Here is a 19,709-nt window from a genome sequence, read left to right on the forward strand (position 1 = left end):
TTAGTGGCACTGGGTGTGACCTCTTTTCACTTCTGAAAAGATAGCAAGAATAGAGTTGCTTTCTATTTTACTGAATGTGCTCCTGAGCTTTTCATAGTAACCCTTTGTATGGAAATTTAGAGAGGAATATTTTCCTGGCACGTAGATCACTGAGTAGAAAACTCCACCTGTTCTGCAAATGCGTTACAAAGCATTAAAAATGTATAATGAACTGAAACATTGAGAAATGTTCTGGCACTAATTATTCAGTGGCTACTGAATAAATTAAACTATCTGAACAATGTGGGGTTTCATTTAATGAGTATTGGTGGAATTTCCTTCTAAGTCTTAACCCTGAAAATGACATTTCCACTGCATTTATGCTTCAGAATCTCTGCAATGTGCTTCCAAGTGAGATCTGAAAGGAGTTGATTTTACTGTCATATCATAGCCAGGAGACAATGAGATATCCCATTAGAATTTAAGTATACATTATTAGGTCTATAAACCATGGGGTCACTACCTTCTAACTTTGAAATGATATTAGGACAGGAGACAGTACAAAGTTCATTCCATGTAATTATTTTTATGGCTACTCATTCCAACCAATTGAATTTTGAGTTAATGGCAGATAATTAAAGATTGTTACAAAAAGAAGTAATAGAAACAAAACCCAGCTAATAAAATGTCAACCACTAATGAATAATTTGTTCATGAAAATACTCTACATTTCAGTTGTTTTATTCAAATACAAGATAGAATGGTTGGTTTTTGTTGTTGTTGTTGTTGTTTTTAGAATTTGTTTTTACAAGCAGCTTAAAAATTATATCAATACAGGAATGGATGTTTGGGCAATGACACAAAGGCAGAAAGACTAAATTGTCTATCATTTTGGAAACAAATGCCATTAACAGAATTGGTAAAAACAAAGTGATATAGTATTTTAGCATCCTTTCCCTGAAGCATTGTGATTGCAAAGACCCAATTAAATTATTTCCGCTTCCCCACTTTTACAGTGGAATTTCATTACACTGGAATCTTGGGAGAAATGGTTTGATTTTTGCAGGCACACTGTCCATACATATAAATAAGAAAGAATCAATTTTGTTGTTCTTGCTTCAGTTCAAGGCACTTCAGACAGATTCCTCTTTGGTTTGGACAACCCTAGGCTTGCCATACATCCCTCTTTTGGGGGCCTACATCCCCATGTGGTGGGATTTTTACATTTTATAGGAAATGCCTGGGTTTTAGGGGGCTTTATTTTGGCGAAATTGCCAAAAAAAGTTGTTGAGCTTTTATTTTTTTCAAGATCACCCAATTTTTCACTTATTGAAATATGGGAACCCTAGACAAGCCTGAAACCTGCCATTTTGTGTTGCTTGTTTCTAATTTAGGATTCAGTAAAATCAAATGCACAGCCCTAACAAAATCAAACTTCTGGAAGACCCCTACTGTACATAATATTGTGAGAGTGCTTGATATTGTCCCAAAATATAGAACCAAACTGATGCACATGACCATAGCATATTTTAAAGAAATGTTGTATCTGATACCTTGTCCGATATTCATTATGTACTTTGTTGTCTTTCTTCTTTTCTTCAGTAATTGGTGAGGCTGAGAGTATAGATTGGTACAACCCACAAGGAGAGAAGATTGTATCTAATCAAAGAGTGGTAATACAGAAAGAAGGTGTCAGATCACGGTTAACAATCTACAATGCCAATGTGGAAGATGCTGGAATATACAGGTGTCAAGCAACAGATTCTAGAGGACAGACTCAAGAGGCTACTGTTGTTTTGGAAATTTACCGTAAGTAAAATCCAAAGGTGAAAATAAATTCAGTAGTGAGGCTTCTCTTCCTTCATGTTGTACAGAGAATGATGAATATAAGTGCTCTGTAAACTTTTAATCTGTAATGTAACGGCATGGGGTGGCCACGAGCCAACTGGGTAACGAGCACTCACGGCCGGTCGTCATCTTGGGTCCTGTGCGCTTCCTGATGAGGCACGTAATTAACAGTCTTAGCAGAGTAACGCAGCTCGTCCCTGGAATGTAAGGCTAATTAAGGCTTCTGGAGTCGATAGTCTTTCTAAGACTACTTTATTGCAGAAAAAATATATACATCAGCCTGGAGCACAGTCTTCCAGCATGGTGCTCATGGCACACACAAATCAGAACTGCGACACACAGAAAACACAATAGCACTATACAGGAATGAAAACATTCAGCTGAGGAGCGTCACTTCCTCTTCAGGTTTAACCCTGTGTTAACCTGTTTCTACAACAACTTTATATCAAAAGTATTCATTATAATAGGGCTACTCAGTATTGTATGTACTCAACGATTACTTTGAAGGAAGCAAATTTACACATTTTTTGTAATAGATGGCAGCAGAAGATGTATTTATAGTAATTTATGGTTTACTTTTAACTTGAAATAGTTTTGTCTACATTGATAGAAACTTAGGATATTCTGGTATTTTGAAAACAAATTTGATGTGATTAAAAAAACAACAACAATCAAGCAGTGTATGAATTTTATGAAATAAATAAATAATATAGCACTGATGCCCTGCTGTATATTTTTGCCATCAATCTTGTCTATTTGCTGCAACAGAACAATACAATAATCATACTTACCCAACTTGCATGTGAAATACTTTTAACACTTTAAAGTGCTAAATAAATTCTGTTTGTTATCTAAGTACTTTGGAATTATCAGCAAATGGTAGAACCTACTACTGTCTTTCCTTCTTTCTTAGAAAAGCTCACATTCCAAGATATCTCATCCCCACAAGAATTTGTACAGGGAGAAGATGTACAAGTCATTTGCCGCGTTACTAGTTCACCTGCACCTATTGTAAGCTGGTTGTATCAAAATGAGGAAGTCTCAAATATTGCTGACAGTTAGTATTTTGGTAACTCTTTAAATTATCTGTTTTCATTCTACATTCAACCAGTTTAAAGGCAGTTATGTTAATGTTCTGATATAGTATTGAAACACCTATTGTGTTAACAAAATAATGAGTAAAATGTGGTCATTGAGATGTTATAGTGCTGGCGATGGGGAATGCAATTAATGTTACTATTAAATCATGACACAGTCCTTTTCCTGATATATCCCTCTGAAATTTAATTTTCCATTGCAAATAAAGGTAAATAGCTTAGGGATTGGCAAATAAAAGCCACACGATAAAACTGGCCAAAAAACAAAACAAAACAAACAAACAAAAAACCCTCGTGACTACTTGGCTCCGATTTACCAACTCAGTGATGAAAGAAGTTTCCCAAAGGAGTGGTGGTTGTGGACTCTGTGTTGTTTGAGACTTATCTGCCTCTTGTACTTATAAACTGGCCATGTTTGGTACCATCTTGTTAAGTAACCCCACAGGTAGACTCTTGACAAGTACAAAAATAAATAATTCTAGTCAACAGCTGTGGGAAGACATTTGTAGATTTTTAGCTTTTAAACTTGGTTATAAATTAGGTTAGTCATGGAAACCAATGAATTCAAGAACTGTCATGTTAATCTGCATTTGTTTGGTCTCTGGATTAGACCAGGCACCCCCAAACTTGGCCCTCCAGATGTTTTGGGACTACAACTCCCACAGCCCTAGCTAACAGGACCAGTGACCAGGGATGATGGGAATTGTAGTCCCAAAACATCTGGACTGAGTTTGGGGGAGCCTGGATTAGACCCTCAAGACCATATTTTTCTCATACATGACTTCAATTCTATTTTAATTTCTATATTGCCTTAGTAAATTCTTAGAACCAGCTAAAATAAACTGAATTAAACATCAGGAAAATGACTGAATTTTAACAAAAGATATAAATATCTGCTCTATGGTTGTTGAATTTTGCCATGATTTGGAGCATTGGATTATTCTTTCTTTGTCTTTTGCTATCCTATTTTCCATCAGTCGGTTGATTCTGGATTATTTAAATCATTGTGGGTGCTTTCTAAGTGATACATTAGGAGAGATGTAGGGCAATGGATTCAGCAGGTGGCCAGAACCTCTCCTTCCTAACCCCACTGCAGACCATCTTTGACAGGTGGGCAGTGCCTCTACTGGCCAGTCACCTGACTTTATATCAGGTTGCAACCATTTGAAGTTGATTGACACTGAGATGTGCCTGCAAACAAGCTTGCAGTTACATTGAGTTACATTTTCCATCTGCAGGTGATATCTGGGAAGCAAAAATGTCTGTTTGCAGATGTGCTATGAAACCTCACCTGCTAACAATAGGGAGTCTCACTCATAGGGCTGATCAACATTGATCCCCCTCAGCAGCATACTGCCAGACTCCTAGTCCTAGTGGGGTTCACTGCCAGTGCTTACCAGCTTGAGTTATTCCTTTGGAGCTGCACCCTTACCTACCTCACACCTGAGAGGAGGTTTGGGGGTTATTGGCATGATTTGCGTGAGAGCAGCCTTGTGGGCCAGCTTGGACTGACCCCTGCATTATGAGTTCAACAACCTTCATTGGTGGCAAAAAGTTATAACTTCAAAACCATGAGCTATCTCACTCTCCTAATATCAGTTACATGGTAGGGGCATGTTACAGGTAGGTAGCCGTGTTGGTCTGCCATAGTCAAAACAAAATAACATAAAAAATTCCCTCCAGTAGCACCTTAGAGACCAACTAAGTTTGTTCATGGTATGAGCTTTTGTGTGCATGCACACTTCTTCAGATACCTAGGGTAGGGGTATGCAAGAGTTCAATGTGTGGAAAAGTCATATAACAGGAGAGAGATTTCTAAAAATGATTGAAAATCAATACATGAGTTCATATATAACCTTCCAATAACCAATGTTGTTCCTTTCCTATGCTTGTTGGGCAACAACTTGCACCTGCCCAAGCCAGCTAGCATGGCCAGAGGTCAGAATGATATTCATTTCTTGTTAGGAAAGGTTGTGAGGTATGATAGCTGTTGTTTATAAGAGGTACATTTGCTAATTATTTTAAAAAAGACAACATGAAGCATTTGATATAGGATAACTGAGCTTCTAGGATTACATTTTACTTGTAAATTGAAATATGTTTTGTTGATGAGCTCTCTGATAGTGTAGCAGAATAGTTTAAATCTTTTCAATTCACAACCATGTTTACAGCAGTGCCTTCTCTTACTGATACTATTTTATCTCTTACATGCCTTTCCAGATAGGTTTGCCATGCTGCCAAACAATAATCTTCAGATTCTTAAAATCAATAAAAGTGATGAAGGTGTTTACAGATGTGAAGGAAGAGTAGAAGCCAGAGGGGAAATTGACTTTCGGGATATCATTGTACTTGTAAATGGTAAGGAGAAAAACTGAACAGTTCTACACACACACACAGAGAGAGAGAGAGAGAGAGAGATACAAAGATCGTAGTACAAAGATCATAGTACAAAGAGATAGATGCCTGTTTTTGTGTTAAAATAATGCTGCTTAGCACAAAACAAAATATTACGTAGATCTAAATTATCACCCTTTAAGTGTGGGCCTCAGTGCTTTCTCTTACCTTGTAATTACCACAAAATATGCTGTAGCTTACTCTAAGTTGGTGTGTAAATAGCTGAGGTCTGGTAAAAGTGATGAACAAAATCAATTTTTCTAATACTATAATATCAAGGTAATGGTCTACCATTGAGTTCACATTCCAGGATATAAAAGAAATTGGGCTAGATGTTACATTGAGAAAACCTCCACTTATATAAATCAGAATAATCAAGGATTCAATATTATGCTCATTACTGTAGCAACTTTATCAGCTTGTTAAATTATACCTTGAGACTTTCATTTAATGATGCTGCAGCCAAACACACACACACACAGTTCCATACTAGGAAAGTGGCAGTGCTCCAATGGGGCACGTGGAGTCTCACTTAACATTTCTTTGAATCCAAAGCATAATGTTTGCTGTATTATTTTTAAACACTACCTTAATTATGGGTTGTGTATGACTTAGAGCAGACCCCCAAATTTCATTTAATCATCTTCTATGATTTCGTTAGATACAACTCTATATTATTATTTTTCAAAATGGCACATTTTATTAAGTATGTGGTATAGTGCATAGAATGGGCACAGTCCAGCCAAACCAACACTTATATTCCCTTCTTCCACAATGAAGATACATGCAGACATAGTATAATAAAAAAGTAGTAAAAAGATATTGGTGACCATCCTGAGATATTGTTGTGGCTACAATACCAACCTTTGAGCTCATTAGCCTGAGCAGACCAGGAAAGAAACTTCCCTAGAGCATGAATGCCTTCATTATTCTCAAAGGTTTGATAGTATGATGTTTCTGCTGCCTGTAGTTCCTTCCATTCCTTGAAAGGTTTGGTTTTGGGGAGTAGGGGTCAGCTATTGGCTAATCTCAGGCTAGGAGCCTCAGCAAACTCAGCCAACAGGATTGATGGCAGGCTGTAGTCTACCCAAAGTAAGAGAAATTGTATTTTAATAGATATACTGTAGTGCACCAAACAAAACATTAAAAGGCATTATGTTTCACATGTTTTGATGTTTACAAATATGTGTGGAATATGTAGTTAGCAATTAATTGCCATGCATTTGAAGTGATTACATATTTAAATCTAAAGTGCTATTGTTACTGTTTCCAGTAATGAAATCCTTAAAAAAAATATACCTTAAAAAACTATCATGCATTTATGTAAAAAAATCATGATATATTTTTAACTTTAAAATGGTATCAAAATGCTAAGAGTTAACAGTTTAGAGCCTAACACTGAAGGTTTAAATATGCATGGTTTCTTCTGATGGAAGTACTGTAGTTAACTCTGAACTGACTAAAACTGAAACTATAAAAACTGCTTATATTCTTGATGAAAGTAAAATAAGGTATTATCACAAAATGTTTTCAGGAAGATAAGTAACTGAATTTTACTTAACGTAAACTTATCCATCTGCCTCATTTATGGTTTGAAAATAAAATGGTTATAGCAAATTTACTTTAAGAAACTAGAGGGATCTGTGTGCTTTCAGTTATCTAACCTTACATCCATTTTCCATATTTTCTTCAGTTCCTCCAGCTATCACATTGCTACAGAAGTCCTTTAATGCCACAGCAGATCGAGGAGAGTCAATTACATTATTCTGCAGAGCCGTGGGTTCTCCTGAACCTGAAATCAATTGGTATAGGTAAGTTCAAATATATGCTACAGAGATATTTCAAATATACATTTGAATATTGAGGTGAAAATGAACCTTTGAGCTCATAGGGATTTCTTTTTAAAGGGTCACTAATTGAGCAGGTTTTTTGTTCTTGTTTTTACTTTATTCCTGATGGAAATGTCATGGAATTGGACTCTGTGCTATCTGAAACCATCAAAATTAACATGAAACATTGTCTGAAGGCTGTAAATACAAGAAAGACCCAGATCCTAAAATATTATTCACTTTGTTTATATCTGAGCTGCACTGCCAAAGTGGATAGTGCTTCAGCCAAGCTGGGGAAGAGGCAAAAGTTCAGGCTTTCATATTCAGTGCAGTCATAAGTTTGTCTACTCAGCAGTACACCCAGATGAGTCTCCAGGGACTGAGGGGTGCAATACATACACACCCAATCTGCTGTACTGTAGATGGAGCCTAGAACAGTTCTGCAGGCCTTCCCCCATATGCAGCTCTCCATTCTACCCACTGAAAGTGTGGCAGAGTTGCCTCTCTTATCCTTTTTCACTGAGGTGGTTTGGGCCTCTGTTAATCTTCAGTGCCAATTAGATGTAGAATACAAGCTTCTGCCATCCTAGCAGTTTGAAAGCATGGCATTGCAAGTAGATGAATAGGTACCGCTGCGGTGGGAAGGTATATGGCATTTCCATGTGCTCTGGTTTCCATCACGGTGTCCCGTTGTGCCAGAAGCGGTTTAGTCCTGCTGGCCACATGACTCGGAAAGCTGTCTGTGGACAAACGCTGGCTCCCTCGGCCTGAAGCAAGATGAGCGCCTTATCCCATAGTCGCCTTTGACTGGACTTAACCGTCCAGGGGTCCTTTACCTTACCTTTTTAAGAATACAAGTTCAGTTGTATTCCCACATATGGATAAGGTAATTTGTTTAGAAACATTGCAACATAGACTATAACTAATACAGTCCACGATCAAACTTTATTTCTATTTACTAATCACCTCTTTTTGAGAGATGCTTTCTTTTCCAGAAAACATTTTGTTGGGATTCTGTCCCAAACTCACATTTCTCTCATATGTAAATTGTAATGAGCAAAGAGGTGCTTAAGAGAAACGTCAATCAAAAATCTGAGGTACAGGTGGGTAGCCGTGTTGGTCTGCCATAGTCGAAACAAACTCAGCTGGTCTCTAATGTGCTACTGGAAAGAATTTCCTATTTTGTTTCAAAAATCTGAGGGTTTTTTTATGTCTAAACAAGTATTTCCAGTTGTGTGTACAGAAGCATACTCCTTCTCAAAGCCGCTTCTGACTCAGGTATTGCATAAAAATACCATTTCGTTATGTTAAAAGCATGAGGGGTCATCTCTCAGGGAAGTTATTTTACCAACTTTTTTCTTTCTGCTTATCTATTTAAATAAACATTATAAAAGCTGTAGTTTGCAAACCTATGCAGTTTGCACATAGATGCATAGATTTTAAAAGCAAAGGGGTGCAATTCCAGTACTATACTCAGTCTAGCATGAAATTATTCATAGCGATTTTTTTTTTCAGTGTTGAGAATCACAGTAGTAGAGTTGTACATGCTATTTTTATAGTGCACAACTGTATATAAACTGCTGGAGGAGATCTCTTCTGCTCACTGGACGAGTTGAAATCTGACCTTGTGGATCTTTCCACAGAAAAGTTCCTTCATAGATAGAAGCAACTAAATCAGCAGATTTTATCAAAATGTTATTTTCAATGGCAATTATCATTGATTGAAAAGAAGTCCCCCCGATAACATCTTTTTAAAAATTCTGAGGCTTATCTTTCAAAAATGTAAATGGATGCCTAATTTTAGTATTGTTCATTTTTTTAAATTATTAATCTCTTGAAGAATTATTTGCAACCTTAACTGTTGGTATTCAGAGCCTATGTTTCCTGACATAAGCAGAACTTCCTATTGCCTCAGGGAAATTCCCCACCCCTCTCTGCCTGTTTGAGGAAGGCATGTTTTGGGATATAAAGCTTTCTTTTAAAGATGAAATTAACCAGTATTGGTTTGGTTTTTAAATTTTCTTTTTTCTTCCCATATCCTTGAAGAAAAGACATATTCTGCATGGTGTGAGCATGCTATAATTTGCAACAATGAAGCAGGATTGTTGCTAATATTACAGGTTTTCTCTTCTTCCTACACTACAGCAGCATAATGTCCCTTTTGCTTAAATTGTAATCCCTTGGGTATTTGGTATACAGTGGTACCGTGGGTTAAGGACTTAATTCGTTCCGGAGGTCTGTTCTTAACCTGAAATTGTTCTTAACCTGAGGTACCACTTTAGCTAATGGGACCTCCTGCTGCTGCGCCACCGCCGCCAACGCGTGATTTCTGTTCTCATCCTGAAGCAAAGTTCTTAACCTGAGGTACTATTTCTGGGTTAGCGGAGTCTGTAACCTGAAGCTTCTGTAACCCGAGGTACCACTTTATTGAGTCCAGTAGGAGAGAAACAGCTAAAACAGCTAACCCAAGCTTTCAAAATGCATTCATATTTCATTGGCACCAGTGGCCATGGTGTAACACTGTTGAATTTACCTGAAACTAATAAATAATTTGACCTCAGGAGATAGGTAATTAATTTGCATACCCGGTAGTCCTCAATTATTCAGTGAACCCTATTAAAATGAATTGCCTTGCAAAAAAATAGCACTGTACATTTGCCAGTGAACCAAGAAACTGTGTGCTGCTATTGACACTAGTATGCTATGTACTAGAAATGACCGTGAAAATATTCTTATACTTATTTATCATTATTTATTTATTAAATCTGTTAGTCACTTTATCTTGCCCAAGACAACCCAAATAACAACAGTAATATTGTTTTGAAATGCTTGCCTGTTTGAGATCAGATGATAAAGTGTGCTTTGTGTTTATTAATCATTTTTGTCTCTCAGGAAAGGAAAACGCATTGAGGAAAATGAAAAATACGTACTAAGGGGAAGCAATACAGAACTGACCATTAGAGATATCAAAAATATTGATGCTGGACCTTACATCTGTGAAGCAAGAAATAAAGCAGGGAAGATGACAAATCAGACATTTCTTCAAGTTTTTGGTAAGCATTGCTTTCTATATCCAGCTTTGAACTCTGTTCAAAATGTGAGTACATACCACTATTCTGATTCTTGTTGTATTGTTAAAGTTGCCACTGAACTTCATATAAAGATTACAGATAAATTTGGAGGTCCTGTGAAAGGGTGTATGACAAGCATAGGCAAACTCGGCCCTCCAGATGTTTTGGGACTACAACTTCCATCATCCCTGACCACTGGTCCTGTTAGCTAAGGATGATGGGAGTTGTAGTCCCAAAACATCTGGAGGGCCGAGTTTGCCTATGCCTGGTGTATGGCATATGTCCAAGCTTCCAGAAATTTCACCTAAGGTAAAAAAAGAAAAAAGAAAAAGCAAACTTTTAAACTCTAAGGAGTTTTAAAGGAAACTTTTTTTTAAAAAAAGGAGATTTTTTTTTATAAGGCAACATATCTCAGGGAATAGGGATTATAATATCTTGCATATTGTGATTCTCCCCCCAGCCCAGATGCTAACCCCCAAGCATTCATTAGGATAACCTAGGGGAGGGACAGTGATGCTATAACCTACCATTATTTCTAATGCTGAATTTGAGTAGCCTAGTTCCTGTCAGGTTGGCAAAAATCAAGGAACACCCACAGACCTTACCCCTTTTCCTGCTTTATTGTAGCCAAGCACTCTGATTTAAAACTAGAAGATAGCTCAAAATGCCTTTAGCATTATTTAACACGGTGAAATGTTTCAAAGGAGTAGGAAATTTCTGCCCCCATCTTTATCTTGAACCCCCCCCCCCCCGTTTCCTTAGTAAGCACAAACAGCACTATGAGAATCCTTTGGCATCTAACTGAAGCATTGAAGAAGACCACTTTTAAAAAATGATATGGCTTCGCTGCAACTTTTTTCTAACTTTGAAATACAACTTTCATTATTTTGGTAAAATACAGACACCAAAACACACAATTTCCAGTTTCATTTATTCAATGGCTCCTATTTTTTGTTTTATTTTTTACATTTACTCACAGTCTTACAAAAAGTATGTTCTGATTAGTGCTACAAGGGGACTCGAATTTTTGCTAAATTTTAGATTTTGAAAGAATAGAACATCCAGGCTTTCCCACCTATGATTTAATGTATTACTATTCTACAAGATTCTTTGTTCTCAACGACATATATTCCTTGTATTTTCAAATTTGTAATGGTTGCCAAATGAAGAAATCTGATTAGTTTAGTCGACTATGTTAAATTCTTTTCTTTTGTAAGTTACAAGCCTATTTCAGAAATTCACTTGGTTTCATAATTTTCATGACCTGTATGGGTTTAACACTAAACAATGTCTGCATGTGCACCTAAAATCTGCTTGCTTTCGATGCCTGCTGTGATGAAAGTTTGACCACACATGTGCAGAATTTCATTTATCATAGGTTACCAAAGTTCCAGGGGAAGTGACACTCAATTGGCAATACATTTGAGTATAACAAGTTTGGCGTAGTTATCTACATAAACCAGTTAATAGCAAATTTCAGCACAATTTATAAGAGGAACGCCATGCTCCCATTCCCTGGGGCACTGATGCATTTCCAATAATGCCCTTTCTCTCTGTGTGTCCTGCTAAATATTTATGTGTGTTCAGAACCAAAAAAAGTTTTCTAATTGCCAAGTACTCTTCCTTGCATTCCACTGCTAGCGGAGACTTGAAGTTATGCACGATAGAGCCTTCTCCATGGCTGCAACCTTCTTGTGGAATGTCACCCACCCAACACTAACATAGTGCTACGTAGATGTAAAAGGACCCCTGAGCATTAGGTCCAGTTGTGTCTGACTGGGGTTGCGGCGCTCATTTCATGTTACTGACCGAGGGAGCCGGTGTACAGCTTCCGGGTCATGTGGCCAGCATGACAAAGCTGCTTCTGGCAAACCAGAGCAGCACACGGAAACGGCATTTACCTTTCCGCCGGAGCAGTACCTATTTATCTACTTGCACTTTTGACGTGCTTTCGAACTGCTAGGTGGGCAGGAGCTAGGACCGAGCAACTGGAGCTCACCCCATCGCGAGAATTCAAACCACCGACCTTCTGATCAGCAAACCCTAAGCTCTGTGGTTTAACCCACAGCGCCACCCGTGTCTCTTAACATAGTGCTAAGTGAAGGCATACCCACTCATCCTTTTTAGTTAGTGTTTTTGCCTTTCCTCTGCTTAGTTGTTGAGTTGCTGTTTTGTTCCCTGATGCTTTCTTTTATTATTGTCTTTTAATATATATATATTATGTTGTATCTTCATTGGTAATGGTACCAATGAAGGATAGCTTATAAATCTTCTAGCTAAACAAATAGCATTGCTCATATTTATTCAAATCAAGAATGAATAATATAAATTATATTTCTAACAGTACAGCCTCAAATAATACAACTTAAAAATGAAACTACCTTTGAAAATGGTCAAGCTACCCTCATATGTGAGGCAGAAGGAGAACCTGTCCCTGAAATTACTTGGAAAAGAGCAATCGATGGAATCACATTCTCTGAAGGTGACAAGGTAAAACAGTCTCCCTTGATTATTATTATTTTTAAGAATCAGGATTATGTTGAATAAAGCCTAAATATATCTCTTTATTACTGGAAAAAGTGGTGATGGAGGAAAGGTGTAAATACCAATATCACTTTGAGTCTGGCACTTTTTGTTTCCAATATGTTTATACGATAGTGTGGGAATTGCAATTTTCCAGCGGAGAGAAAAATAAAGAGAAAATGCTTATCCACAGCAATTCCACAGACTTCAATGGAAATGGTGCTCATTGAAGCTTGTTTTCTAGACAGAGATCAGACAATCCAAAATAAGGGAACATTTTTGGAGAATGCAGTCCTATATCCACTTACAGGGAGTAAGTGTCATTGAATTCAGTAAGATTTGCTTCTGAATAAGCATGGGTAAGAATACTTTGTTAATCTCATAAAAATTCCCTGCTGAAATTAGATAGGACATTTCTCTACATTTCCCCTGTAATTTAGAATGTCAGTATTTCCCCTTTAAAAATGCTCCCTTAATTTGCTTTATCTAGGTATAATCCTGAAGACAAGCTACAGGGTGAAGTGCTCTCTTCAAAATCTGTAGGACTTGTGCACATTGAGTATTTTGTGAATAATTTGAACATATTATTATGAGAAAGAACTATCTTGTTATGTGACTATACAGAATCCCCATTGTCTTCAGATTTGGGGCTATTTGTAATACTGTATGCTATTGTTTTGGTGCATCTTGTTGGGAATGCAAGAGAATATGGAAAGAAAGGGTCATAACATACCTAATTATAAAGATATATCTATTCAGATTATATTGGAAATATGGAATTATATAACTGCTGGAAATGAGTAAGAGGTGGTCCTGAGAATGACTTCTCATGGCAAGTTCCAGTCTTCATATTTCTGTACAATTCTCCATTAACCCTAGTCCCAGCACATATTCCCTTACTTGCTACCAACCAACTCCTTGCAGCTCTGAATTCTTTCCCCCCACTGCTTTAATTATTGTTAATTATTTTGTTGGACCTGTTTGTTGGTGTTTTTAATGTAGTTTTATGAGCTTATTGAACATTGCTTGTTTTATACCATAACACTCTTTGAGAGCATTAAGATAATAAAGCAAGAGGTAAATACTAAATAAAAGGATTATATGTGTGTACTAGTATACTTTTTTTTTTAGTTCTCTTAATGTCTTGAATCTTCCACTAGAATTCTTCTAATAGTGACCTCTTTGAATTATAGCAAATTTCGTATGACACCCATGCCTTGTGTGCAGATAAATATGTTCCACAAATAAGATAGATGTCCTTTGGGGAATTTATGTATACTCCTGATTTGGCTTATATCCCAGAACTAGAAACACGAGGCGTCAAGCTGTGTAAGGAGGATGGCCATACCCTTAATGATGAAACTTCTCCATAGCAAAAGACTAGAAATATTAACACTTCACACACAATGTTGCTTCTGGCTGCAAGGCAGTCTCCATACATGACATTTACTGGCAACATTTAAGACTTGTGGTACACAATACAGTAATGCAACATGGTGTCAGATTTCACTGCTATTATCTGCGAAGTCGAATGTCCCATACACCACTGTGGATATGTTTCCTCTCATAAATTGCTGTTCTTCATAGCAACTGGCAAAGTTTATCTTGTATGTGCTAGTATACTTTGAGAAGATGGTTGAAGCTATGCACTTCCAAGGATGATGCTTATTTTGAAGACTTTTTTTTCCTGTTTGGAGCTGATTAATCTCAGCTGAGTTGGTTATGCCTATTAAACCTACTCTCACTAGTATTTTACTGGGTATAAAATGGTGTTATTTGGAATTGGGCTTTCTTTGCTTCTGCCTTTCTGCCTTTTGTTGATTCTGTCCTTGAACTTTACTGTAATAAGTTTTTCAATACATGTTCTCATCCTGTTTCTTGTAGACCACCCGATGGTGATGCAAAGATTATGATCCAAAATAGAATCATATAAAGAAATCCTGAAGGAAATGACTACTCTTGATCTAGAAAAATATTTGCAAAGCAGTTGTTTTCAACTTATTTTGAAAAGATATCAGAGTAGCAGGGGCTGATCAGGTCAGCCTACAGGGTGGGGAGAACTCTCATTCTTTTTTCCTTTTTCCTTTTAAAAAATCCACCCATGTCCAATTAAGTTTTTTTTTGTTTTGTTTCTTTGTTGGTTTTTTACAGTTGAGAGGAAAGGAGCTAGGGCATTTTTATTGCAAGAGGACCAACAAGTACTTTAATATATTATCAGGGTACACAATTAAATGACCTGGCAAGGTTTTTCATTGCCAGTTTCAATAGGTTTCCAGTTCTGTGCACTGTGTAAATAATTGTAAGGTTATGACTAACATGTCAAATATGGGGAAATTAACAGTGTACAGTAGACCTTAATTTATATGACTTGACTCTAATGTACCACATTGTATTATACAGGCAATCTATATTCCTTTCCCTCCGCCCCATTGAACCTCACAGAGGATAGGCTGTAAAATATCTGGTCATTCTGTAATGTGCTAACCTATTACTATGGTGCGAGTCCTATCCTTTTATTTTCTTGGAATTTAATGTGAAGTGTGTTTCTGTTTGTTGCAGTTTTTATAGGTTCTGTTTATTTCTGCTGGTGAAACTATTGTAATTACTACAGTATATAGGAACATCAGTAGAAGGGATAGAATTAAACAGGGGAGAATGAGAACTAAGTGGGGGGCATAATTTCACTTTATAAAGAAGCCCCTGAAAATTACTAGCCTGCTAATAGTCCCGTGAAGTCATTTCTTCCACAACAAACATGGAAACAGCAGAGAATACTCTCTTAACAGACTAGTAAAAGAAAATTGGTTTATATCAATCAGACTGGTGGAGAAATTTGTTTATCCACTCAGCCAAGCCACATGCTCACTGTCATGCAATTCCACACATTCGACTGCATGGGATTCTTTATCACATATGGCTACCAGTCAAGTCCTTAAACACAATGATGGCATAATCAATAATGCATGTTATTCTGGTAAAAAGCATATAGACATACACGCTGAAAGTTTGAATATGAAATGTGATCCACTGGATAACTGAAAAGAAGTGGGGTGGTATACGTTTTTAACTGCAGGTGGTTTTCCCTTAAACTCAGCATCAGTCTTAGTACATCATCTTAAGTGATTTTTGGACTGTATTGTGATGGCAAATACTGCTTTAGATTATTTAAAATGGCAATTTTTATTCGTGTCTGCAAGTGCTACCACAGCATGAACTTACTAATCAGTGACTAAATGATATTGTGATATCAGTAATTTGTCAAGAATCCTTTTTTGCATACTCCTAATAATAATAATAATAATAATAATAATAATAATAATTGTGCATTTGTAAATATAGTTGGATGGTTGGCAGTACAAACACACTGATAATACATAAAATAAAATAAATATGAAAAATATACTTATTTTACGTCTTGATAGCTTGTTAAAGGTGATGTTTAATAAGGCCATGTGTGCTTATGATTCTTGCATGTGTAATAACATGATCAGTGAAACTGACTTTTTAAAGACATTGTTGGTTATTATGACTGATATATCCAACTAAGTCATATCCAGAGCATTTAAAATTAAGTTATTTGACTCTGAGTATGAAAAATGAAGGGTATCATCCTATTATTAATTAATTAATTACATTTTATCTTGCACTTCCTCCCAAAGGAGCCTAATATACAGAACGTTCGTGGTTCTAGTTTTATCACAAATGTGTCTTCTGATCGTCTTACAGAAACCTGTAGATGCATTTTCTTTTTTCTAGCTCCATAAAGAATACGATAAATGTTGTGTTTGCACTTTTAATTGGTTTGTAGAACTCTTATAGTAATTCTTACAGAATTCTGCTTTGTCGTCTTTATTTCCACACCCTTTTGTTGCAGAAATTTAGTTTCCTATAATTTCCTCCCAATCTCAAACCTGTATATTTTAAACACTTGCAGCTTGTTCAAAATAGTCTAATTGCACAGATTAATGAAAACTGGAGCATTAGATTATACTGAGCTGCTTTGGAAACACCAGTGGAAATATCATGCATTTTTATCTTGTGAACCGCCCTGAGATCTTTTGATGAAAGGTGGTATATAAATCTAATAAATAAATAATAATAAACATAAATGGTAGAATCCAGCTGATGTTGCTCCACTAATGGAGGCCTTGTCAATGGAACAGGGAAGGAGGCATTTCCTATTTTGCCTCCCTGCAGCTTCCTACACCCCTATCTGTTCCGTACGGTTGGAATTTTCAGAGCAGTTTTGGACAGTATCTGATATCCTACTTCAGTGAAGTTTTTAGTATCCTTATATCAATATAGTTCCCTTTATTTTTTTCTGTTTTGTATGATTACTGATGCTTCTTTACTTTTTTAAGCAATAAAAACACATTTCAAGAATCATTTTTCTTCATTATTTTCCTTTTTTTACCTTCCTACAATTACAGGCGCACCAATGCCGGCTCTTTCAAGAACAGAAGAAGTAGTATTGGGTTTGGTATGTACAATGCCCTGTGTCACCTCTTTCTATAACCAACCAAAATGTTGCATGAAAACACCAGCATAAAGCAGTGATTAATCATGTCTCATATTGCTACCATTTCTTAAATTATGTCTCATGTCCTTTAGAATTTACTTATTGTACCTGTATGTAATGATAATTATCAGGCAATTTTCAGTACATACCAAGTGATATTTCTACTTTGAAATCTTTAAAATTAGCTGCTATGTCTACAGATGGACAGAAAGCCAAAGCAACAAAACAGCTTTCCTTCAGGATTAGATTTCATATAATGACCTAAATACTGATCAACTCTTAAATGGGTGACTACAAATTATTTCTTCCCTTGAAGGGGGAAAGCATATAAACCCATTAAGGAAATTGTAGCATGTTGCAATGATTAGTACCTGCGTGAAACTGAGAAATAAACTGCACTTATAGACTCCATTCAAGGTCTTTCATTTAGGGGAAAAATCACAATCAAATGCAAGACTCAGGTGTAACATGACTGAATCAGTGCGCAATAAGGAATATACACATGGCAATACTCTGGAATTTTCTGCTGTTTCCAACAGGTGCATGGATAGAATACATTTACCAGAAGAATGTGGGGGATGTTGTGAATGTTGCATCCATAAGCCAGAAGGGAGCTTCCATCAGCTTCTCCACATTGGTGGCTGTTCTGAATAACAGCCCTTGCTCATCAAAGGTAGCTTTCAGCCTAGGAAGTCTTGGCCATCTGTTTCAACTTCTGGAATTTTCATAACACCTTCAATTCAGATAGCACTTTTTGTCTCCATTGCTTTTCTTCTACTTGAGGAACAAGCTTACTGCTAGAGTTGATCTACCTTGTGTCTGACAGTGAAGCCTGACTTGCAAGTGTCTGTACTGTTTTATTTATCTCTCCTGTGGATGCTAGTTCATCAACCATACAACATGCAATATATTTCTTGGCAAACAGATATATTTCATGGACTTCAAATACAATGCTGTTTAATCAGGATTCTGGATCCTTTTGAGAATCAGTAAAATCTGGTCCTGAAAACATGAGTAAACCATATATTTGACTTTCTCAGCCAGCTACCTTTTACCTGCTGAACTAAACAGCAGCTAAATTAAATAGTAGCAGTGAAGAACTAAGTATACAATTGAGGCATCATCTTGCTTTGGCTCTCCTACCATCTATACTTGTGGCAATTATAGGTACTCAATTCCTGATGACTGCTAATAATAAATATTGCCTTTTTGAGGGGGACAGATTGTAGTACAATCAAGAAACCAATATTGTCATATACATCATACATTTGAGAAATGGCAGTATTATACATACTGGGGCTCTATTTCCTGTCATTATAGTTGGTGACACATGGCATTCTTTAGATCTAAACCAAGTGAACATGTTGATAACAGAAATGCATTTGAAAATGCATTATGGCTACGAACAGTGTCAAGTAAAATCAACCTATAGTTATGTAGTTGTTATACAGAATCCTAAAAATAACAGTAATTGAAACATTTACTCAGGAACAAATAAAAGCACCACGGTCTTTTCTGAATTTTATTTATTTGTAAATAATTTTGTTCTAGTCCTTCAACTCTGTCATATACTTGTCTGTGGAAATTTACGTATGGACACTGAGATCTCTACAAAAGAAGACAAGCTTATTAAAGATATTGTAATCCAAGTAGTCATTACTGCTTACAGCTCTTTTCACATTGCATTTTATCCTCCATCTAATTAAAAATGGACAATATGAGAACTTTATGATGTTATCCCTTTTACTGCAAAAAAAGAAAAAAAAATCCACCAGACACTGATCAATTAAACTGAGTTATTGTTCACTGCAATTTGCATAGTTTTGTAACTGGGGATCAACAAATAATTCCCATGTAGGACATCATTACAGGCAGCCAGCAAAAACTAAAATTAGAAGCCATTCTTCTGTATTGGAACAAGACCCCTTCTCTCATCAGTGTCAGTGAACTCTGCAAAGCTTTGCATTGCTACCATAGATTTTAATGCAGGCTTCCTCAAACTCAGCCCTCCAGATGTTTTGGGACTACAACTCCCATGATCCCTAGCTAGAAGGACCAGTGGTCAGGGGTGATGGGAATTGTAGTCTCAAAACATCTGGAGGACCGAATTTGAGGAAGCCTGTTTTAATGCAACAACGCATATATTGCTGGTTATACAAATCACCTGGGTTACTTTTCTTTGACTTATTTAAATGAGTTATTTATTTATTTATTAAAATCATTTCTAGACTGATTTCCATCCAAAAATCCTGAATATATTTATTGAATATATTTTGAATACAATTCTGAGTATGATTTCTGGAAGTGGATTGAAATTCTGTCGAAGGGCTACAGTCTTTCATAGACAGTCTCCCAGAGCTCACATGCCAGTGGTGGTTAGGGGCAGAGACAGACTAACAGATGGGACTGTTACCTTTGCCCAGTAGCCTACACCCCTGTCGTGTGTGCT

The 19,709-nt window shown here is 36.6% G+C and overlaps 1 protein-coding gene across 4 annotated transcripts in view; it reads left to right on the forward strand.

Moving 5' to 3' along the window:
* Nucleotides 1-19,709, forward strand: part of NCAM2 (neural cell adhesion molecule 2) — a 197,496-nt gene that overhangs the window by 105,148 nt on the left and 72,639 nt on the right. For 3 of the 4 annotated variants that reach the window (XM_033146864.1, XM_033146865.1, XM_033146863.1), the window contains exons 3-8: nt 1,582-1,788; nt 2,741-2,884; nt 5,145-5,282; nt 7,012-7,129; nt 10,040-10,200; nt 12,563-12,708. In XM_033146864.1, the coding sequence (XP_033002755.1) occupies nt 1,582-1,788; nt 2,741-2,884; nt 5,145-5,282; nt 7,012-7,129; nt 10,040-10,200; nt 12,563-12,708 (914 nt within the window). Of the gene's footprint in view, nt 1-1,581; nt 1,789-2,740; nt 2,897-5,144; nt 5,283-7,011; nt 7,130-10,039; nt 10,201-12,562; nt 12,709-19,709 lie in introns of those variants that run through there. The other variant, XM_033146866.1, reaches the window with a different exon arrangement.

The sequence above is a fragment of the Lacerta agilis genome, chromosome 4, assembly GCF_009819535.1.
Source record: "Lacerta agilis isolate rLacAgi1 chromosome 4, rLacAgi1.pri, whole genome shotgun sequence".
In the NCBI taxonomy this organism is placed as follows: Eukaryota; Metazoa; Chordata; class Lepidosauria; order Squamata; family Lacertidae; genus Lacerta; species Lacerta agilis.